The sequence below is a fragment of the Muscardinus avellanarius genome (assembly GCF_963383645.1).
Source record: "Muscardinus avellanarius genome assembly, chromosome: 1".
NCBI lineage: Eukaryota > Metazoa > Chordata > Mammalia > Rodentia > Gliridae > Muscardinus > Muscardinus avellanarius.
Window position 1 is genome coordinate 86,267,900 of NC_137786.1, and position 24,786 is coordinate 86,292,685.

A 24,786-nucleotide genomic window follows, 5' to 3' on the forward strand; every position below is an offset into this window, starting at 1 on the left:
GCACTCAATATTTTAATCTCCCTCCTGTCCAAAACTCACTTCACATTTTTCATTCCCCACCTAACAGTTCACAAATTTAATAGTCTTGCATTATATTATAATAGTGATTTTAAGCATCTTCCTTTTCATTCCTATCATTTCAAACTTCCCTCCTTGCATGTTATATTTAAAAAATGTGCAATAGTATACTACCATTCCCTGCACTTCTATGACCTTTACCTTTATGTTGTTATCATATTTAATTTTTTAAATGCATTAAAATGTTACTATTATTTTACAAGACATTTTATTGCTTTTAATAAATTGGAAGAGGACAAAAAGATGTATTAACTTACACAATAATTTTCTATTTCCATTTTCTAGTTTCTCCCTGCAAACTGAAGTTCTTATCCTTTCATTTAGCCTGACAAAAAACTTATTTCTTGTAACACAGTCTAGTCTAGAAATGAATTTCTTTGGCTTTCATTTGCCTGTAAATGTCTTTTTTACCATCCTTTTCTGATGTTGATTTTATTGGCAAAATAATTCAAAATTGATAGATTTTGTTTTGTTTTAGCAGTCTGAAGATGTTACCGCATTGTTTTCTGTTGTCCACTGTCTTGTATGAAAATCACTTCTTCATTTGTGTTATTGTTCAGTGTGCAATATTTTTTTTCTCTGATTTCTTTGAAGCTATTTCTACTTAGGACTTTGAAACGAGTGGCTCTGTTATTACTATGACTGTCTTTGTATTTATCTTCCTTACTGATATCTGACTTTCTTGAAACTCTTAAGTCAAAGTTTTTACATATCAATTTTTAAGAATAGTTGCTTCATTATACTATCACAGAACTACTTAAAAGTCCTCTAAAAAGTTTATACTATGGATCTTGTACTTTTCATTTCCAAAATAAATGTTTCAGAATTCAACATTAATGTGAACACTATTGTTACCTTTCACTTTGTGAAAGTAGGGAGTAAGTCGTATTTATTCACTATCGAAAATACTCAAAATGTACGGAAAGAGTAGAAACTCTAAACAACATGTTGAACAAATGTGGTCCTGTGTATTGGACATAGGGGCATTCTACTTCTGAGCTATAGCCCTGATTATAGATAGATAGATAGATAGATAGATATAGTGTGTGTGTGTGTGTGTGTGTGTGTGTGTGTGTGTGTGTGTGTGTGTGTGTGTGTGTTTAGAACAGGGTCTGTTTAGTTGCTGAATTTCTTGCTGAATTGCTGAGGTCTCAGGTCCCATGTAGTGGTGCACACCATGATGCCCGGCTTCAAGTAAACTTTTAAGAACTTAAACATTAAATGATCCAAATCAGATGTTTTCTTTCTGATTTCTGCTCAGATTCATTCTATATCACTGAACAAACTTCAGTGACAGGATGGCAAAGGTAACAGGCAGACTACTGCACTAGAGGAGAGAGACAAGATCTTAATTTGAGCTCCATTTCTGTCAAAGAAACAAAGAACAAGAAAGCTTTTAAGATCTTGGTTGATCAGATCTTAGGCTACAGGGATTTGCTAATTTTCTTTACCAAAAAGAAAACTACAATTTCTCCTATTTTTAAGGCAGGAGGTAGTTTTTCAAGGCTCCCATCTGCCCACAAACTAGGAGACTGGGGCACTTTCTTCCTTGTCATTTCATTTCAAAAAGGATATTTCCAGATTTTGAAAAGGAGCAGAAACTTTTAAAGAGATTGATATTTCAAAGGAGCAGTGAAATTCTACAATTTTGCATCTTCTAAAATAGATGTTCTAATGAAATCTGGGAGCCATGAAGTAAGGAAAAAAGGTCTGTTTAAGGTGTATTGCCAAGCCAAGGAAACGTAAGTCCACCTTTATTAATTTGAAGTCTTTTTTCAGTTTTGTAGCAAGTAATTATGTTTTTCGTCTTTCAAGGTTTGTGCACAGCTGTTTTTTTGTTTTTGTTTTTGTTTTTTTGTTTCTTTTCTTTTTTCCTTTTTTTTTTCTTTCTTTTTTGTCTTTTTTCTTGTTACCCACCCTATCCATTCCTTTATTAAGTACAGTAGTCAAATAGCAAACCCTCTGCAAGCATCAGGTCTTCATGCGCCATTGCGCATGCGTATTTGGCCCCGAGTGTTGACGTCACTGAGTGCGCCCCCACCCCTACATATTAGCAACCGAAAGCGTCCGTAACAGCAGTGGCTGCTGAGATGTACGAACTTCCGGTTCTCCAGGCAGCTGCCGCTGCCGCCGCCGGCGTCTCTGCCACCTGCCGTCCCCGGGCCTCTGCCCAGCATCTGGTGCCCACCCCACTCCCCAGCGCGCCCATGGTTCCTCCTGCAGCCTGGGCGACGGGCCCTGCGGCTTGGGCGTGGTGAGATCGAGGTCCGGACGATGGAGGCTTCGCGCGGCTGTTGCCATCTCCGCTGCCTCCTGGTCCCGGCGCTTCTGCTGCTGCCGGCGCTGAGCTGGTCCCCGGCGGCGCCGCTGCAGGCGGCAGAGGCCGCGCCGGGGCCCGGACCGCCTGACCCTGGCCCGCGGACCCTGTCGCCGCTGCCGCCCGGGCCCACCGCAGCCCAGCCGGCCGGCCACGCTCAGGCCGAAGCCGCGCGGCCGCGGGGTTCTGACGGCGGCAATGGCAGTAGCCCCGGGGCGGGCCGTGAGGCGGAGGAGCACGGAGGGAACGCCATTGAAGGATCCGTGGGTGGCGGTCTCGCCGTGAGCCCCAACCCCAGCGACAAGCCCATGACCCAGCGGGCGCTGACGGTGTTGATGGTGGTGAGCAGCACGGTGCTGGTGTACTTCGTGGTCAGGACCGTCAGGTGAGGCGAAGCCTCCAGGGGCAACCCCGCGGCTGGCCTGACGTGGGCTGACCACTGACCTCCTTAAGCAAAGCCGATTTCTGTGACCCAGCCTTGCTCCCTCCCCAACCCCAGCATCTGGGTTCCCTACCCAAGAGAGAATGTGCGGTGAATTGTCTCAAAGGCCTGTATTACCTTTGGGGAGAGATAACCCATAAGTCTTTGCTGCCTCTTTGTAAATTACCACCCCCCCCCCCGCCCCAGATCTCATCATCTTGTCTTAAGTCCTGCCTCAGCTTCAAAGGACACCCTCTCCCCGAAATGGAAGCAATCTCATATTCCCTTGAAGTTCGATCACACTATCTTGTAATTCTCCTCCCTACACACACCATTTTTGTGTAGTCTGTGAAAAATTTGCCTATCAGAATACAAACTCCTTTAGAGAAGGATGCCTATTTGTAACTCAGTGTTTTCCTTCACCACTGTGTTAATAGTAGTGCAAAGGGCCTTAGAGTGAATATTTTATTTTTGTTTTCTCTAGTGGAGATTGAACCTAGGGGCATTGTACCTTCGAACCAAGCCCTCAAGCCTTTAAAAACAAACAAATACATTTATTTTTTATCTTTAAATTGTGAGGCTGGCCTGGAGTCTGCAACCCTCCAGTCTCAGCCTCCCAAGTACTGGGATTGCAGTCATGCCACCATGTCCAGATCAATATTTTATTTTTATGAAATTTAGAAAAAAAGTTCTCCCATAACAATTAGTATGTCTTGGAATTGTCTTAATCAGTACCTAAGTAATTAAATTGTACCCAACTAACTGGGAACAACCTTTCTGAAGAGGACATATAGAGGCAAGCCAAGAGAAGTGCTATGGAAAAGCTGTTTGGTAGTTTCTTCCTTTATAAAATAAGAGTAGAGGTGAATTTGCAGGATTGTTTTCCAAACTGCTTCACATATTTTCCATAATTATTTATCCTTTATCGTTATTTAGTATTCTATTTTTTAGTTATTCAAATAAAATAATTTATTTTTGTTATTTTTTAATTTAATTTTTTATTTTTATGTGGAACATATTGAAAATGGCATACATTCAGACTGTGCTTGGTGCCCTCTTCCTTCCCCTTTCCCTTTCCCCTTCCAACAATGAGTGTCCAGGTTAACCATGCTATATTCATACTTTTACACGTATTCGGAGGTAGCTCCTCCATTAATTAACCTCAGCCTTCTTTCTCTCCTTCCATTCTAGCTTTGCTGAGGTTTCCCCTCTATTATCTGGAGTCCCCCTGGTATTTCTAATACTCCCTACTATTTTTTAATTATTTAAACCCCAAATTTGCTTTTTAAAAAGTCATTATTATTGTGAATGGAAAAATAATATCATTTGTCTTAATAGACTGATTAAAAGGGTCTAAGCCAATGTTTCTGGACATGTGGTCTAGGGAACCTTGGGGATTTGGGTTTCTTTGAGACATCTTCTGGAAACCTATAGTATTAAAACATTTTTTCAAATAATACATTTGTTTACAAATTTTTAAACTACAAAATATTCATTGGAATCTCAGATTTTACTTTGCAGCTGACATTAAGAAACTATGTCTTGTCAAGTTTTGGTGTAGTAGTAAAAGATTAGCCACTTTTGCCTTTTTCAACACACTGACCTTTTTCAACATTATATTTATATGGAGCTGGGTTTCTCTTGTCCCATCAACCAAGCAACACATTGCAAATGATCGGATGTAGAAGCAAATAGGAAAATCTAGCTCTTTTCTATTTTTAGCTACTTTTTTTTTTTTCATTTAATTTGACCATTTTAGGCCAAAGTTACTAAAGGGGTATAGGGAAAAAAAAAAGAAACTAAATCAGTGCCAATGTTTTTACTATTTTTTGGGGGGGGCAAGTTTTAATTTATTATGTTATTTAAAATCAATAAGTTTTCTTAGGTTTAATTAGCATGTTAAACATTGATGTATATAATCCACATAAATAGAAGTTTGATGACCTCCCTGAATTTTTTTTTTTTTCTTTTTATACTGGGGATTCAGCTCAGGGATATTCTACCTCCATGCTATTCCCCAGCCCTATTTTATTTTTATTTTGAAACAGTGTCTCAATAGGTTGATGAGAGTCACTACTTGCTGAATCTGGGTGTCAGTTTGTGATCCTCCTTTCTCAGTCTTCCAAATTCTGAGATTATAAGTGTGCATCATAACATGTGGCTTTGAATAATTTTTAAGAATGTAAAGGAATTCAAAGTATTTGGAGCCATTAGTATAAGCAATATAATTGAGCAACATATTATTGATTCACAAAGGCTAACAAATCCAGGCCCACTTTGTGTTACAAGGGAAGTTAGAAAATGTTGCCGGACATTGTAGCATAGGATTGTAATCCTAGTACTTGGGAGGCTGATACAGCAAGATCTCAGATTCTCAGTCAGCCTCAGCTACTTAGTGAGGCCATCTGCAACACAACCCTTGTTCAAAATACAGAATAGGGCTGAGGGTATAGCTCAGAGATAGAATGCCCCTGGGTTCAATCCGTAATACCAGACACACAGAAAAGAAAATATTCAGCAGGTGTGAAAGGCTTATGATTTTCCAAATTGAGACTTTCTTCTTGATATAAAGAAAGATTGAAAGAAAATTGAAACAAATTATTTTTCTCCGTATATAACTGTTATTTAATGCTTTTTTGTACAATTCCTACAAAGATTCAGAGTACCCTGTTATATTTCTTATAAGTTATGAGTAGGATGACAATTGTTTTGTTGTGTGTCTTGTTTGGACCTTATGTATAATTTTATACACAAATATTTATTGCCATTGATTTTCTATCTTAATTGCTGTAAAACTTGGAAGAATGCAGCTTTTTCAGTAATATTCTCTTGGATGATTCCTATCATGTTCTATGAGAACAGCCAAATTCTGAAGTATGCCTAATAAAAACAGCATTCTTTATCTAGCATCTAACACATTCATTCAGTCCAAGTTCTAAATTTAGTTGGCTACCTAACGTCCAAAGCTTGATTGATGCTAACAATGTCTGGGCAATGTTCAGAACCCCATACTTTTTGCTTCCAGATTGTGCTTTTCATCCTAATTTTCGTGGATGCTCATTTTGGTCTCCACTTCCAAAATATGGATGAGGGCCTACCAGCATTAGTTATTTGTGCCAAGACGGACGAGTGCCCCCCAAATCATCATTTCTTTAATTGTTATGAGGTGACACTGAAAACATTTCACTTGTAAAATTTTATTATATTGAATTATATGAGACTTCCACATTGTTTTGTTTTAATCTGATTCAGTTATAATGACATATGGCTAGAAATAACTTCTACTTTGGGTCTAGAAATATTCTAAAGAACAGATTGTTTCTGTAGAAACTGAAAAATATATGCAGAGAACACAGAAGGGACAAAGTATCCTAAGATGGACACAGTATTTTGAGAAAGGGCTTGTTTTCTGTCTTTGTTTTTTACTGCATGTGGAATATGTAGTGAGTACTGAATGAGTAGTTTCCTAACAAATGAGCATTCTTAGTCAATACTTTATATTACTGTAGAGATAGGCAGTGAGGATTGTAAACTTAGGGATAATTGCTCCTGACTGGTAGAATAAAGAAGTGTGAAAATCTCAATCCTACTGAGGGCTTTTTTCCTCTCTATGGGCTCTCTTCCTCTAGTAAAAATATATAAGGCTGCAATAATAAAGTTTCTTTAGAGGAGTATTATTTTTAAATCAATTTCTGGTATATTTGTAAATAATCATTTTTGCCAGTAAAGCTGAAAATTACTTCTTTTTTCCTGCCATGGCATCACTTCTTCTTTTCCTATTCAGTGTGGTACATTGGAAGGAGACCAATGTTTGGATATCAATCCTTCCATTTATTTATAAGTTTATGTACTTTTATAAGCTGTGATCTTTAGCAAGTCACCTTTTTAATTTCATGATGCCTATGACATGGACATAAAAGGTACTGGATATGGGGAAGATGAATATGACATTTAGCCTTCATTGCTTTCATTCAGGTGGTCACTATTTATTTAGCTCCCTAATAAGTGACAGTGGAGATACAGCCGTGAGCAAAATAAATATTTCTGCTTCCATGGTACTTAGAGATTGGAAGAGCAGAAAGACATTCACCAACCAACTAAGCATATAATTTTAAAATGCAATAAAAGGGCATCAAGCAGAGGTTCTTGTTAGGCAACTTTTCTCTTATCCCTGCCCCCTCCCCTTTCTGTCCTTTAATAATCACTATTCTACTCTTTTTTTTTTTTTAAGATTAGCTTTCTTACCTTCTACAGATGGGTGAGAACATATTTTCTTTCTGCGTCTGCCTTATTTTATTTAACATTATCTTCTAGAAAATACAGTTAGATAAGAGAAATAAATTGTAGTGTGCTAGAGCATAGTAGGGTAATTATATAGTTTACAACAATGTGCTATATATTTTATGACCTGAAAATAGAGGTGTGTGAAGGCTCTAAACAAAAAGAAATGATTAGAATATAGAAATGCCAATAATCTAGATTTGATCATTGCATATTTTATAGATATATTAAATCATCATCCTATCTCATAACAGGTATAATTAGTAAATAAAAGTGAAAATCCCCAAATGCAGATTCTATTAATGCTTAACATATAGGTAATACACAATATTAATTTAATTGAATGATCACCCGAGCCTTAAACCATAAAGTTAAATTTCTTTCAAAGAATCTTACTCTGTAACTGCAACATTATTTTTGAGATTATACTTGCCATCTGTAGAAATAAACAATATTAATTAAATGATTGCCCAAGCCTATGAAGTATGAAATTAGATTTCTTTCAAAGAATTTTATAACTCCATTATTTTTGAGATTTTACTTACTACCCTAATGGTTAAGAGTTATTAATTGCCAATTTGTATGTCAGAGATAATGCCACATACTTTATATGCATTTTCAAATTTGGTTTTTGTGAAAACCTTGAAAGTAGGTAGTATTCTTCTTAAGAAATTTGAGGTTTGACAAGGTTAAATAATTTGTCCAGGAGCAGCCATATAGGACTGTTTAGCTTTCCATTAACTTAACATTTTACTTCATTGTGCTGCTTCTTGTGGTACAAGTAACTAATTCAAAGACCACTGAGCCAGGAGTGGTCATGGTTGGTGCACACTTGTATTCTGAGTACTTGGGAGGCTGAATCAGGAGGATCCAGGTTCATGGCCAGCCTCATCTACTTAGTGAGGCACTTTACAACTTAGTGAGACCCGGTTTCACAATAAAAAATAGGGCTGGGTGTGTAACTCAGAGGTAGAATGTTCCTGGGTTCAATCTTCAGCAACACACACACACCACACACACACACACCACACACCACACACACACACACACACACACACACACACACATATTATACATAAAGATGGTTTACTGATTTATGGAAAAAATGAATTGATATTATATGCCCATTACCTTTCTGCTTAACACATTTTTTGTTTATTGTTAAAATTCTAAATTTTAATCCTCCAAATTTTATACTTTAAGAAACTGAGTCAACATTAGCATTTATTTGTCATCTTATCTGTGCCAGGCTGAAATAATTTAGTATGCTACCCTCCCCTTACACAAAGATTTTCCTATTTTGCTAAATTTACTCAGGAGATAGCAGTATTTTAAAGCATTCTCTATCATCCGATTATATTTCCACTTTAACTCTTTTTGAAGCCAGACACTAATAAATTATGTATGTGGGATTGGCAACCATCCTTTTCCTATTTAGTTACTCAATAATATGAATTAAAGGAACTTTCTGTCTCTCAGAAGACATATTGTCTCAATTCTACTTATAAATCAGATATAGATAGAAATTCGGTTTGAGGAAAAAACAGGAAATACTTTGTCTACTTAAACATTTATATATCTAGTAACTGCCATTAATTTTGAATTTAGTAAATATTATTGAGTACCTATTATCTATCAATACTAGGCCCTGAGATAAGTACTAGTAGTGTATAAATTTGGAAACTCTGCATTTGCAGTACTTCCCATTCTAGTTATTTATATTTTAGGGGGTATATATGTATACATATATATATGTGTATGTATGTATGTATGTATGTATGTATATGTATATGTATATATGTATATATAAAATGTAGAGAGGCCCAGAGACTTAAAATATATTTGACAAGTACAAGCTTTCAAGGAAATTTTGTTCTATGGAGAAGAAACTTACCTTACTAAAGTGTTTGTGCATACATTTAAAATATTGTTATACTAAGGTGGCTATGTGGTTAACTGACAAAATGTGAAGATGTTGATAGCTAATAAGCTAAGTGGTATGGCGGCCAAAGATGTCAGGGATCACTGTGAAGTGAAGGTACTGGAGAAGACTAAGAAAAACTTGAGCACAGTGTCCATTTTACATGTCATTTTTTGTTTTTATACAAGACACTGAGTCATGTGCTTGCACCCAAACATTAATTAATTGATGTAGGCTTGCAAAGACTAAAGAAATAAGGGCTCAAATAAGGAAAATAGTCATTGTTTTATTATATTTTTAAGAGAAATATTCTTTCCTCATCTCACTCCTCCTATGTATATTTACATGCTTTCTTTTACTATTAAAGACATGGTATTTTGTGTGAATTGATAAATATATTAAAAATTCTGGCTAACTTAAGGGAATTTGCTGAAAGAATTTTGAGATTTCAAAACGTATAGGAAAAGCTGAAGGATAGGGTTTTTGGAATAGATAGGAATGAAGTAGGCTTAGAAGACAGAAGCCAAAACAATGAGTATGTGATGGTTTTCAAATAAAGGAATTAAGGGATGCTATAATGCTATATATTTTATGCTACTAGATGTGTGTGTGTGTGTGTGTGTGTGTGTGTGTGTGTGTGTGTGTGTGTTACTGGGGATGGAACCCAGGGGCATTCTACCTCTGACTACACCCTCAACCCTATTTTTTATTCTTTATTTTGAAACAGGGTCTCACTGAGTTGCAAAGGGCCTCACTAAGTAGCTGAGGCTGTCCTTGAATCTTGATCCTCCTATCTCAGCCTCCTAAATGCTGGAATTACAGGCCTGCACCACCACACCCAGCTCTGCTAGATCTTTAACCCACCTATTAAAAGCTTCAGTCTTTGAGAATGACTCAAAAAATGTCCTGCAGTTTGACTAGTTAAGATAATTACTCCCCTCTTATTATCAGAGATAAGTGAATGGTGGTAGTAGGGCAGAGGAACCTTGAACTTCCTTGAAAGCCAAGCAGTCTATAATGATCATGTCCACATTATTCTTTCTTATTCTGCAACATGAGTTTTTATCCTGAATACTTCAGTGGCATTTGTTACTATTGATCAGTTTATTTTTTCCTTCTATTTATTTCTCTTTCATTATTTTCTAGAAATTCCCAAACTATTTTGCCTTTCCCCTCCTTTTTCAGGAAGAAGGAAAATAATTACTCAGCATCCTATTAGAAATTCACCTTCTCTAAAGATATGTGGTGGTAAATTTGAGTCCTATTTGTACCAGTATTGGGAATGGCCTAGGAAGATTTGAGAAAGCTCAGATTATTAATAGATATATTTCAAAAATAATTGTGTAAAACTGGCGGCAGACCTGGGGAAAGAAAGACTTGGTTTCAGTCAGGAAGCAAACAGCTATTAAAACTTAGATTGACTTAGCTAAAAGTAATTAGCAAGTCTATAGGAGCAGGGAACTAGGACTTCCTCATCTTCATTCTAAAGACAGGTTTACATAATAATTGGATAATCTAGCTAGGATGGGAGGAGGGCTTGACCTGCGTGAAAGGAGACACCTTGCCGGAGAGGAACCTTACAGGGATGTTTACTACATCAGAATTACGTGAACAAGATGGAGGGTGTCATGTATAAAAAGTCCGGTCCACGTGATGTATCTTTGGGTGAATTCGTTCCAATCCGCCTCCCCCACCCCCATGCCATTTCTGAATGGCATGGGGCTTTAACTGTCTTCTGTATTTCTTTCTTTTTAATAAATTTCTTTAGATCTTCAGCAAGAGTCCGGGCTAATGTGTATTTACCCTTAGCTCAGGACAAGAACCAGCGGTTTTTCTGTTTTTTGTTTTTTTGTGTGTGTTTTGAGGGAAATTGTGTCTGGAACCCTAATAAGGGTCCTCGAGGACAGTTTCCCCAAAACCATATCATCTCAAACCATAACACTATTATTTTATTCATGTGCCCCCAAAGCCCCGCAATGGGTGGTATTGCCCACTTTGGGAACCTGTGTATAATCCTGATCCCATTTCAGTGTAGGATGATGAGAAATTAAGATCCCTGAGGTCTGTAATTCCAGCTTCACATGTGAGTTACATATCATCAGTTCAGTTCAGGTTTTGTAAAACAGGGAAAAATAATATCTATCTGAAATGATTCTTTAAAAATCTACATAAAGTACTTAGCACAGTCCCTGGCACATTATAACCAGTCCATTACATTTTAGTAGTGATGTAGTGATAATGACTTTCTTTCTTTTCATTTTTTTTTCAGATCTTATCCTTATTCTGTAACATAAACATAATCAAGGTTTTCACAGATGCTTCTAAAGCCTTATGTTTTTTTCTGTCCTTACGTATATCATAACAGTATTTCTACATTTAAGCAATGTTTGTTATATGGAAAGTTTTGAAAGGTAAAAATAAATTCTAATTTGCTGAGGATGTTAGGCCAGAACAGTGCTTTAAAGCCTTTGAAACCTCTTTTTTGTATTGTGACACACAGAAATTGATATCCCTTAGGGGGGTGTAAAATCAACAAGACTATGTTTCCTGATATTCTCCACCTTACACCTTCCTATTTGACTTCAAAAACTGAGGGAACTTTGTCTCAACACATCAGTGACCATTTGCATGTACAGCCTGCTGGGTAGGGAGTGAACTATGGTAAGTGAGAACTATGTAAAGAAATGGTCAGATAAGTTATCATACAAGCTACCTCTAAACTCATGCAAGTCAGTTCATGGTGCATTTGAATGACTGTTCTACCTCTTACACTTTTCTGGATATTGGAACTGCAAAGATAATACAAAAGTCATGTTTGTCTTCCAGGAACTTGTCTTTCAGGAGAGGAGCATTCTTGCTTTTTATTGTAATAAATTGAATTTCGAGGAGTACAATAGCAAGAGAGGAATCTGGTGGGAGGTACCTACTCTGTACTCTTATTCCTGTAGACAAGGCCATTTGAAAAGCCAGTTAATAACAAAAAATATTATATTTGTTTAGAAAACTGAAGTCTTTATCTCTGTTCAACATGAGTAAGCTGTCAGCTTGCTCTATATATCTATTTGAGTTGATCTGAACTCTTTGACTATATTGTGGTCATTCTTAGCAATCTTAACTGTCCAGGCAGGGAGAAGTTTTGTATTGGAAATATAGAAAAATATCTATGTAAGATTTGAATATCCACTTATATTTAAACACCAGAATAGGGGAAAGAGCCAATGCAGAAGAGAATTTGAAGGCATCGGAATGTAAAAAACCTGAGAAGATATGAAGAGAAAACCAAATAAAGCTCATGTGTAGGAAAATTGAGCAGTACAAGGGACCATTTTCCCATTGAAATGGCCCCTTTCTATACCATACTGTTCCTTTTCTCCTTTCTACAGTCTGGCTTTTATTTGTGTCACTCTAATATTGCCTATGCAGAGCATAATTAGTAACAACGTCTCAATTTTACAGATAGTTTCTCCTCTCTTCTATCGCTTCTGTGACATCTTTTCAGAGTTTTCTTCTTATATCTTTGAATATTTAATCTCTTGCTTCTCCCTGAATTTCCTCCCTCAAAAACTATTCTTCTTGCTATTAGGACTCTTCAATAACTTCAATATCCTGTTTATGAGAACTTTGTATAATATTCGTCTTTGGTCCCTAAAGGCACTATCTAGCTCCTGAAATACAAAGGCATTGCTTGAATGTCTGTAGAAGGGAATGACTTACCTCTGTACTCAGTGATTTCTAGGCCTTTAACTCTGCTTTGACTACCATTGTTGTCTGAATGTTTATCTAAAATTCATTTTTTAATTACCACCTGTAATCCGTTAATTGCTGAGTTGTAGACATATATAGTCAGCTAACTTTTTACAGGGTGTATCATACATCTGTGACAGTGTGAATGTTATGTGTTGGCTCTGGAGGGTCCGCCAAGAGCTCATTTGCTGAAGCCTAGTCTCCAAAGCAGCAAGGCTCAGAATGGGAGCCTGGATCAAGGAGGTGGGACAAGGGGGACACAGTCTTGAGGACTATGGTTTATTCTTCCTCTCTGTCTCTGCCTCTTAGTTGCCATAAGCTGAGCAGCTTTCCTCCTCATGTCCTGTTACCATGATGTCTGTGCTTTGCAGCTAGCCTATCATGGGCTGAAACTGTGAACCAAATCTTTTTTTCTCAAAGAAGTGTTTATCAGTTATTTTGGTGTCAGTGACAAAAAGCTAACAAACATAGAAACCATTTTTATCCTTGAGCAAACTTTTGCTTTAGTATTTTCATTCGGTGAATGACCTCATATCTACATTGTTTCTGTAGAAACCTGAGCAACTAAAGTTCTCCCTCTTAAGGTTACCATTCCCATCCAATCCTTTGGTTTCAGTTTCTAAACATTTCCTAAGAATAGCACAAATTTATGTTTGCAAATTATTTACTTATTGATTCATTCATTTATTTAGTGATATTGGGGGTGGAAGTCAGGGACAGTCTAACTCTGAGCTATACCTCCAGATCGACTTTATTCTTTTATTTTGAAACAGGACCTCATTAAGTTGCTGATGTTGGCTGTAAACTTGCTATTCTCCTGACTCAGCCTCCCATGTACTGGGATTACAATCATGTACCACCATGCCTGGTTCTGACCTTATTTTAGACTCAGTTCATTTGATTACTGTGATAGATACTATTCTAATCTCTTTTTTGTGGTCCAAATATGTCTTAATTTCAATTTGTCTTCAATGTTTTATAAATAATATTCTATAATATAATTGTGATCATGATATTTGTACTTGTAATCCATTGTGGTGATACTAATATAGTAGACATTAGCCACATGTCGCTATTTATTTATTTATTTATTTATTTATTTATTTATTTATTTTTGGTGGTACTGGGGTTCCTGGAAGTCCTTCTACCTCCGAGCTACACTCCCAGACCTATTTTTATATTTTTATTTGGAAACAGGGTCTCTTAAGCCAGCACGGCTAGCTTCGAACCTACATGATCTTCCTGTCTCTGCCTCCCAAGTGCGGGATTACAAGCGTGCGCCACCACACCCAGCACACACATGTGGCTATTTAAAACCTTAATAAAAATAACAAAAATTTCAGTTCATTAGATACATGAGCCACATTTCAAGATCTTCTGTATTTGTTTGTACTCATGAAGTTTCAGCTGTAGATTGGGCTAACTTCCAGGACATTTGTCCTCCAAATGCCAACTTAGCATTTTAACTATGACTTATCATATTCATATATATATATTTTTTTTCATTTCGACATATGTCCTCTAAAGCCATCAGAACTTGGTGAGAGAGACTAGAGAATGTACAGGAGCTTCAACTGCCTCAGCCAAGAAATGGAAGTTACTTTTATTTATGTTTTTCTGAGCAGAACTAGACATGAGTATAACTATATGAAGGCTGGGAAGTAAGTGTATGTGTGTCAGGGGGAAGGTCTACATGTGACCACTAGTAATATCTACTCTAAAAGTGGTTCACCTAAAGGTCACAATACCTGGAAAAAATGCCTGAGCTCCTGCAGAGCCCCAAATTTGCATTCTAATTTTGTCATTTCTTTTATATTTTTCAGTGAATTTTTCAAGTAATTAATTAATGGCCTTTTTTATTCTTTCATTGGGATGAATTTGCATCTTAAAGAATAGCAAAACCAATATTTGTTGTGACTGGAAATAATGTTTTTGCAATTACCTCAATCTGAATTATTTCCTCCTATTTTCTTATAAGTTTAATAGGTTATACAGATATGTATTGATACATATAGCACAACTACCCTAGCTTAAATGTGATGCTACTATAGAAAAATCAACAGAATTTATATGTTCTTTAATTGCTTATATTTTTCTTGTTTGATTGGCATAGTTTCTATGTGTATTTCTTTCTACTTAATGGCTTCTCAAGAATTTTAAGTGTTTTATGAGCTATCATTCCCTTCACTACGATTTGCAGTGTCCTTTTAAATCCTTTAATCTGCCGGGCGTGGTGGTGCACACTTGTAATCCCCATGCTTGGGAGGCTGAGACAGGAGGATCGCACAGGTTCAAAGCCAGCCTCAGCTACTTAGTGAGGTTCTCAGCAACTTAGTGAGACCCTGTTTCCAAATAAAATATAAAATAGGTCTGGGAGTATAGCCCGGAGGTAGAAAGCCTCTGGGTTCCATCCCCAGTGTCACACACACAAAAAATCCTTTAATTTTCTTCATCTCATTCTTGTTTTGTATGCATATACAGCATGTATTTGCTCTGTATTGGGTTTCTAAAGGACAAATTCTGGTTGGCCTATCCTATCTTTGTAGTCCAAACCACAGCATAGGTCACAGTGCAGCCTCAAGAGCAACAGTCCTGGTTTAGAAAAGATGCCCATCTGAAAATTATATTAGTTGTGTGTGAGAGTAGGTGATTTTTGCATGGTAGAAAACATGATTAACCAGTGCTTCCCATGCAGAAGAGGTTATAGGAAGAGCAGTTTTTTCCTTAGAAGTAGATCAGTGAACATGTTGGGCACCATGATAATATGTCTTATGTCTTGCTTTAATATAATGTATTTCCATTTTTCTTAGATGTGTATCACCAATATGTATACTATCTAAAAGAAATGCTACACCAATTACCCAAACCTCCACTAAAGCTCAGGACACTGAGGAGCATATTATTTATTTATTTATTTTTTTTTTTTTGTGTGTGTGTGTGTGTGTATGGTGCTGTGGGGATTGAACCCAGGGGCATTCTACCTTCAAGCTGCACCTGTACCCTGATTTTTTATTCTCTTATTTTGAAACCGAAGTTTCACTAAGTTGCAGAGGGCCTCACTTAGTAGCTGAGGCTGGCCACCAACGTGTCTCAGCCTCCCAAGTACTGGCATTACATGAATGTGCCACCACACCTGGCTTGAGGAGCCTAATTTGAAAACAGTTGTGTTCTTTATTTGGACAATAAAATGTCTGAGGAGAGAATAGGATGAAAAATATAATGAGAATGTTGGTGAGTCCTCTATGTTAAGCTGAAAAAAACAAGTGTAGAATTAGGGTGTGGAAAATTAGTGGGTTTTCTGTGGCTGGCCCTGTTTTTTTGAGATTGAAATTGCTGAGATAACATGTGATCAGTTTATTCAGAGTGGAGGACTTGATAATAGCACCTATTTTAAAGATTCTTATGACACCTCCCTCAGCGCCCCCCCCCTCTCTCTCACACACACACACACACACACACACACACACACACACACACACACACGATTCTTAGAAGAGGGTTGCAAAGATATATACATTTAGGTAATATGAGATAGAAATGTATCATAGAAGCTAAGATACTAAGTGCTTTTATAAAATGTTTTAGTTCTAAGAAATAGAATAAGCAATTTAAAGTGAGTTTAATATAAGGACACATTCTGTTGTTTTCTTATCATGAATATGAATAGGCCCAGGTTTGGTTCAGTGACTTTAAGGATTATTCAGATTTCTGGATTTCTTCATCTTTTTCTCTCTGTAGGAGGGCTACCTCAGCTCTAAATATTATATTGATACAAAATAGTATGTTATGCAGGATGATGGGAAGAAGCCTGAAAAGAGGGCTTCTCTTTCTGTATCTCCCCCCCCCCACAGGGAGAAAAATCTTTCCTAGAAACCCCAACAGAGACATACCCTTTTCAATTTGTCTGAGCTGTTTTATTTCCCATCCTAGATGATGACTGGCAAAAGGTAAATTATATTTTTATGATTGATTTACACCAATTATTATGATCACTGTGTATTTCTTAGGGCTAGGCATTATTGATCTCCAACAGAACAAGGGTTCTGTTAAGACTGTCTAAACAAAAAGGTTATGTTACAGTGATCAAAACTAAGAGATGGACTAATCAGAACAACATCATTGTACTTGTCAATACAAGTAGATGCCACATCATTACTTTTTACAAAAAAGAATGAACTACAGTGTATTTCAACTAAATAAATACCAAGCCTCATATAATATGAAATCATTGTATTGGGGATCAGAAGATTATTTGTGGATTAATGTCATGATATTTGTATTATAGTTACTTTATCATGAAAACACTATAGTTTAATGTTTTAAAACTCAAATTCTGTAATAAAATTACTTTTTTATTAATCCTTTTTCCACCATTTACAGTCCCAAAATTTAACGTTCCTCAACCCTTACCTATTTTTTTTCTGTATAAAATGAGGATAGGCTTGTATCATTGATTATACAAAGGTAATATTTTCTTAGAGATGAGTAGTGGCAGGATACTTTTCTGGGGGGGACCTTCTAATTTAAAGATACTTTTGGTCAGGATTGTAATATTAGTAGAATTTAGCAATTTTCAACCTATTAGACAGGACCCAATACAAATTATAAAAAGTGGCTAAAGGAATTAAAAAATATGGTGGTCTGAGAACTTCAACAATGGATTCCTTATACCTCAACACATATTATTACATATATTTCAGTTTGTTTACTTAACAGGTATTTATTAGTCATTTGCTTTGTGCAGTGGATAGAATGATGAGCAAGAACAGATATAGCCTCTTTTACCATGAAGCTGATGCTTCCAGTAGGGAAGATAAATAGTTACTTAAGTAAGTGTATAATTGCACCTTTGACAGGTACTTTGCAAGAGAGATACATAGATACTGTGGAGATGTTACTACCTAGACACCAGGCAGAGTTTCCTTAAGGAAGTGATAACTTGAGTTGAAATCTAAAATTAATAAGCATGAACGCAACAATAATGTGAGTCCAAAAAGTTTGCGTTCAGTTGTAGAGAAAACGAGGTCATCATAAGGAACTGAGGGCTGTGTCTGGAATACAGAAAGTGAAGTGGAATGGGGAAGGAAGAGTAAAGTAAAGCTAGAGTTACTAGGATGAGCTATCTCTGTAGCCTTTTGTACAGTCTCCTTCCAAATGCTGAGTAACAGGAGCTCATTGAGGATTTGAAGGTTGGCAAGGAGGTAGGTGGGCTACCTGACCTTATATAAATCATCAATTGGAATGTTTTATTTTAATAGTCAGGAAAAAAAGATGATAGTAATCTTATGGAGGAGCAAAATAAATTCCAGTGATTCTCAGGAAGTACATTCAGTTAAGCCTTGTGATTGTGGGAGCCAAGGAGATACAGTAATCCAACCTACTCTTAGAAGGATCTGCTATTGGAATCACAGTTGGCTGGCAGCCTCTATCAGTCACAGCCATAAATCTGTCACAGCAGCCATGACAGAACAGTGACTTTTTTGGCATATTCCCAGTTAATGACTGAGTGTGGCAAAGCCTGTGTTTCCTGACTCACAGTACTCCTCTAAGGGTAGCCTTTCCTTGTGGACACGCCATAGGCCTAAACAACACTCAGAAGTTTATTGCAGGATAGAGCTCTTCCTACCCAGTTATCCTGCCTTTCTATGATTTTTTTTTCCCCCAGAGGTGAGAGACTTAACATCACCTTCTTTATCCCCTTTCCTTTTCTAGTTCTCTCTCTATACATCACCATTCCTCTAACACATCTATTGTATCTTTTGTTAATTTTATTAGAGCTGCTGTAAGAAAGTCATACAAATGGAGTGGCTCAAACAACAGAGATAAATTGCTTCACAGTTCTGGAGGAGTGAAGTCCAAACTTAAGGTACCGGCCTGGTAGGTTTTTTCTGAGGGCCATATTGGATGAATCTCTTCCCAGCCTTCCTCTTTGGCTTGTAGATGAGTCTCTTTCATTCTCACATGTGACTCAGTTTATATGCCTGTCTTCAAATTTCCATTTTTATAAGAACACCAGACATAATGGATTAGGGCCCAACTTAATGGCCCCAGTTTAACTTGATTACCTCTTTGAAGACCCTATCTCTAAGGTTACATTATCCAGTTCTGGGCATTGGGACCTCAACATACGAATTTTGAAGGACATTTTTCAACTAACATGTTTTTATCCCCCCCTTATTTGGTGTTTGTTTTCTTAAGAACTGGAGTGGAAAACTGATATGCTGAATTATGGACATAAGGTTTGAAAATAAGAGAGATATCAAATTAGTCCAGAGAGTTTTTACTATATATTGAATATACAATTTGACTGTATTTTCTGATATAGATAACTAAGATACAGAAAACTAATATAGAGAACTAAGATTGTAGCTTAGTAAGTTTTATTTGCTTGTATTACTATGGCAAAATTTTAGTTTCAAATTCTTGGTCACTGATTGTTTGGATTCATCATTGGTTAATTTTAAGCCAGAAATAGTCAAGACAGAAATTATATAAATCATTATATATATATTTTAATACTCATAATACCCTGCTTTATTGTCACATCTATTTACATAGAGGAGAGTATGTATATATGTAGTTAACAGTTACAAAATCTTCAGTCTAGTCAAATGTGCAACAAAATAAATTAAGAAATATTATTTCTTATATAATCTATATTTAATACATATACTATACATATTCTATTAAAATAATAAAAGATCCTAATTTCTAGATACTGAAAATCACATTGATTGTTACTCTTTCTTTCACAGAGTAGTAAAATGAAGTGGAGTTTAATTCTGTTGTGCTTGTTTTATGTGGCATAAAATTTTTATATAAAAATTTATCAAGCTTACTTTAGTAGTTTTATTTTGATACAATAGCTTGTACATGTTATTGGAACAGAAACTGTTCTTACTCACCTGAGTATAGTTGAACATTAAGTAATCTGCATCTATATTAAGAAAGCTTTTGAATATCAACCTGAATATATAGAATAAATGTGATCAGAATAATTTATCTGTGCATGCCATGTGACAAGTGAATCTAATTCTGTAAAATCAACCATCTAGCTTTTCTTCATATTCATTAGAAACCAACAAAAGACACTTTCATATTTCAATAAGTACTGATTATGTCTAACAGAAAATGTGCATTTTAGCCAGGTGTAGTGGCGCACGCTTGTAATCCCAGCGCTTGGGAGGCTGAGACAGGAGGATCGCACAGGTTTGAAGCCAGCCTTAGCTACTGAGTGAGGCTCTCAGCAACTTAGTGAGACCTTGTTTGCAAATAAAGTATAAAATAGGTCTGGGAGTATAGCCCAGAGGTAGAAAAGCCTCTGGGTTCCACCCTTAGTACCACAAAAAAATAAAAAGAAAAAACATGTACATTTTAATTACATAATAATATAAAATAAACACATAGGCTAGTACAGGTGTTATGAACTTAGTGAAACATGTATTTGTAAAAAAAATCATTTAGTTGTTGAAGATTACTTAAAGCCCTCTTTTCCGTTTTTAAAATAATATTAGCCCCATATGAAAAGTTAACATAGCCTTTCTTATTAATATTTTTGTAGAGTTTTTGTATATATTTTGTGCATTATATTTTGCACTGTTAGTATTTTAAATAGCTCAGCACAATTATCTAGTTTTCTGTTTATTACTTTCCTTGAGAAAAATCACTACATATAGTAAAATCTTTTTTTTTTTTTTTTTTTTTTTTCCGGTACCAGGGATGGAACCCAGGGGCATTCTGTTTCCCCAGTCCTATTTTTTGTTCTTTATTTTTTTTGAAACAGTGTCATACTGAGTTAGGAAGGGCCTCAGTAAGTATCTAAGGCTGTCCATGAACTGTGATCTTCTGGTCTCAGCCTCAAAAATGCTGGGATTACAAGCGTGTGCTACCACACCCAGCTTGTCTTTGATGTTTTCATGGCCATGTGGTTATCATGTTCATGTAGCCATTATTGCCTGTGTTTTGGGACTGAGGAAATACATTTTTAGAGAAATAGAATTTCAAGTTCAAATTAATGTAACTTTCTATCTATCTTATTCTGTTTCAAGTTTAAATTTCTATCATAGATTTTAAAATTTATTCAATCTTTTATGAATGAGTACCTATACTAAAATCTTAAATTATTTTAAAATGAACTGTAGTCCCTATTTATTTAGAGCTTAACAATATTCTGTCTCTTTATATGAAATAGGTTCTTGTTTGAAAGACAGTATTTACATCCATGATTGGGTAAAACAAGAATATAAAATATAGAGATAATATATTTGTACAGTTAGGCTCTAATAAATAATAAAGTGTTCAAACTAATGCAATAAAATGTTTATGCTACACATAAATAGGGAAAATAGTGTGGTTAGGTAGATTAGGCCCTTCTATTGAAGATTAGGAATTTATTCAAGGTATGATGAAGACCTTTAGAATGGAGAAGAATGTTTGCTAAAATTAATTTTAATAGTCCTTAAGTTCTATGTTCATGCACTCTGTTTAACATATCTGTTTATGTAACATATGTTTATTCTCTTTTCTGTTTACCATCATATCCTGTAACTGACAGTAGCCAGATTAATAGGAGATTGAGCATTTGAGGTATATGAATTTGGAGACTCTTGTTTATCTCTAAAAATATATTCATGTGTCATTAAATTCCACTTCATTGGCTAAAAATGCAGAATGCATAGAAAGCTATGTGGTTTCGAAAATTAAAAGATTGGCTAATGGCCAGGCAGGTCTCATGCCTATAATCCCAGTACTTGGGAAGCTGAGACAGGAGGACCTCAGCAACTTAGACCCCATTTCAAATTAAAAATAAATAAAAATGGCTGGGGATATAGTTTGGAGATAGAACTCATGCTGTCATAATTTTTTATTCACTTATTAATAGTTTTTTTTAAATCAAAGGGAAGCATTAAAACTCCTTCAATAATAAGAACCATCTTAATTATCAAATTATGTTGTACAAAAGAACTGATAGTGAACTAACTTCTCTATTTTTCTACTTCTTTCCAGAGGCAATGTTTTTGCCCATTTCTGTTCTGAGTTTCTCTGTTAATTACTTTCTTTTGGGGGGATATTAATTGCTATTTATTCTCTCTTTTAACTGCCTCTTAATTTCTCCTTTTTGTGCAATGTAAATAAGTTCAAAACATGTTTTACTATTTATTATAATCATCATCAGAAAATAATTGGTATCAATGAAAAAGCTTTCAATACCTTTTTTTTGCATCCCAAAGTGAATCCTTTATTAACTTTTTAAAAAAATTTTGGTACATTATGTTTTACATTATAATGAAATTAAACATGATAGAGTCATACACACATACATGCACACAGTACTTGGTGAGCTTTTTCCTGGCTCCTACTCTACCTTCTCCCCTTCCCTATACATGATATTGAGATTGACATTGATAACTATGTGCATGTCACCTGAGGTGCTTCCTTCATGAGTTCTCCCTCCCTCCCTTCACCTTTCTCCCTCTCCTACACTACCTCTATCGCTCAACTTGATTTTCTCCTCCTTTTTCTGGCATCTATTTTCATCCCAATTTTTCTCTAGCTTCCACACATGAGGGAAAACATATTACCCTTCCTTCATTTTTTGTGACTGGTTGTTATCACTTAGCCTCATATTCTCTATCTTCATTCATTTTCCTACAAATGACATAATTTTGTTGTTCTTTATGGCCAACTTGAATTCCTTTGTATGTGTACCTCATAGTTTCATAATCCATTAATCTGTTGATGGACACCTACATTGTTTCATAATTGGGGTGTTATGCATTGTGCTGCTATAAGCATGTATCACTGTAATATTCTGGTTTCAATCCCTTTGGAAACATATCCAGTAGTAGTACAGAAATTACTTTCAGTAGTCTAAATCAGAGGTTGGTACACAGGCTAAATATCATCTACTGGTATGTTTTTTTGAAGTTCAAGTGCTAAGAATTTTTATATTTTAAAATAATTTAAATAAAACAATAAAAATGAAAAGGGATATGTGATAGAGACTATATACAGCTCATAAAACCTAAATTAAATTGATTGTTTTGGTAAATGTAAATACTATACTTCAAACACTATCTTTTGTTTCATCCTTTTTGAGTGTATGTGTATATATATATATGTATATATATATATATATATATATATGTATAGGCAGTGAATGGTGGAAATTATTCTTATATAAGCCATCCGTATATTATTATTTTCTGTTTCAGAAAAAATAATAATTAAAATTAAAATTAAAAGAATTTTTACTTTATAATATAAACTAATAATTCCCTATCTCTAATCATTAATTTGCTTTTTTAATAGAATGAGAAGAAGAAACCGAAAGACCAGGAGATATGGAGTTTTGGACACTAACATAGAAAACATGGAATTGACACCTTTAGAACAAGATGACGAAGATGATGATAACACTTTGTTTGATGCCAATCATCCTAGAAGGTAAGTGTTCAGTAATTTAATTCCATATACCAGGAGTTTAGGATAATACCATAGAAAACATGTGATTGACGCCTTTAGAAAAAGATGATGAGGATGAAGATACTTTTTGTAGATATATATGTTAAGGCAACAAAGATTTCACCCAGTAAGTAAAGACATTTTAGTACAGAGGAAGATTTTTTTTTTTTAGGTTAAAGATAATTAGACTCCAGAATCAGTTGCAAATGTAAAATACAAAATTCTTGGGATTAGAAAAAGAGATTCAATTCTGTACCTTCTTGTTATTGATCTGGGCAATGATTTTTTTTTTTTTTTAATATCACCCCAAAAGCACAGGGAACAAAAGTAAAATAGAGTTGTATCGAACTAACAAGCCTCCACACAGCCTAGACAACATCAACAAAGTAAAAAAGGCAACATGTGTAACTAGAAAAATAAAATTTGAGTATCCTTTATCTGAGATCTCTATGAGTAATCTAGTTTAGATTTTAGAGTTTTTTTGACCTTGGAATATACACACAAACTATACACACATGCTCGCATATACATATATATACATAGACACACACATATACACACACACAAATAGAGAATGAGACAGAGCTATATTACCTAAATTTATATGGAAACCATAAAGCACATAACCTTATTTAAAAGTGGACAAAAGACTTTTGTTATTGGGAATATAAATTGGTATAGCTACTATGGTAAACAGTATGAAGATATTTCAAAAACTTAAAATAGAGTAAGCTGTGACCCAGAAATTCAGGTTCTAGGTACATAACCAAAGGAAATTAGTATATCAAAGAGATGTCTGCACATTTATGTTCACTGCAGCATTGTTTGCAATAGCAAAGAATCAGAAATACCTAAATATTTATTGACTGGTGAATGGATAAGGATAAAAGAATGGGAAAAATGTAAATATGTGAAAAAATTAAATATTATTCAGCCTTAAAAGTAAAAGAAATCCTAACTTTATGACAACACAGATGAACCTGGGGGACTTTATGTTCAATGAAATAATTCAGAAACAGAAGGACAAATACTGCATGATTTTACTTACATGTAGAATCTAAAATAATCATGCTTATGGAAGCCAAAAAGGATGATGGTTGCTAGGAGCTACAAAGGGGGAAAAATAAGAGATACTAGTGTAGAGTACAAAGTTTCAGTTGCTAAAGATGATTTATCACTGGAAACCTAATTTATAGCAGTATGAATGCAGTGAAGGATACTGTCTTTTTTTTATTTTTTTTTATTTTTTTTTATTTTATTTTTTTAATTAATTTATTTTTTAAATTGGTGCATTGTAGTCATATATCAATCACATTGGAGTACAAGACTTGAGAGGATATACAAGCACACATCATCCAATTAGCCCTCCTCCAGCCCCCATCCCATTCCCTCCCCCTCCCTCCATCCCACACTTCTTTGGTGATTTACTTTGATACATTTGTTTATGTACCTCCTGCGTTTTAAAGAGGCTCTGTCCTCCAGTATTACATACCCTCTGATTGGTCACATTAGTTGCTTCACTATAGGGCCCTTTCTATAGCTCAACCTCTTCCTGTTGCC

The 24,786-nt window shown here is 35.5% G+C and overlaps 1 protein-coding gene across 1 annotated transcript; it reads left to right on the top strand.

Moving 5' to 3' along the window:
- Positions 1-2,352: 2,352 nt before the first annotated feature.
- Positions 2,353-23,212, top strand: FAM174A (family with sequence similarity 174 member A; the record flags this gene model as incomplete). Its single annotated transcript, XM_080706215.1, has 2 exons — positions 2,353-2,780; positions 23,074-23,212. 2 exons carry the CDS (start codon positions 2,353-2,355, stop codon positions 23,210-23,212), a joined length of 567 nt encoding a protein of 188 aa, XP_080562341.1.
- Between the last annotated feature and the right edge of the window lie 1,574 nt (positions 23,213-24,786).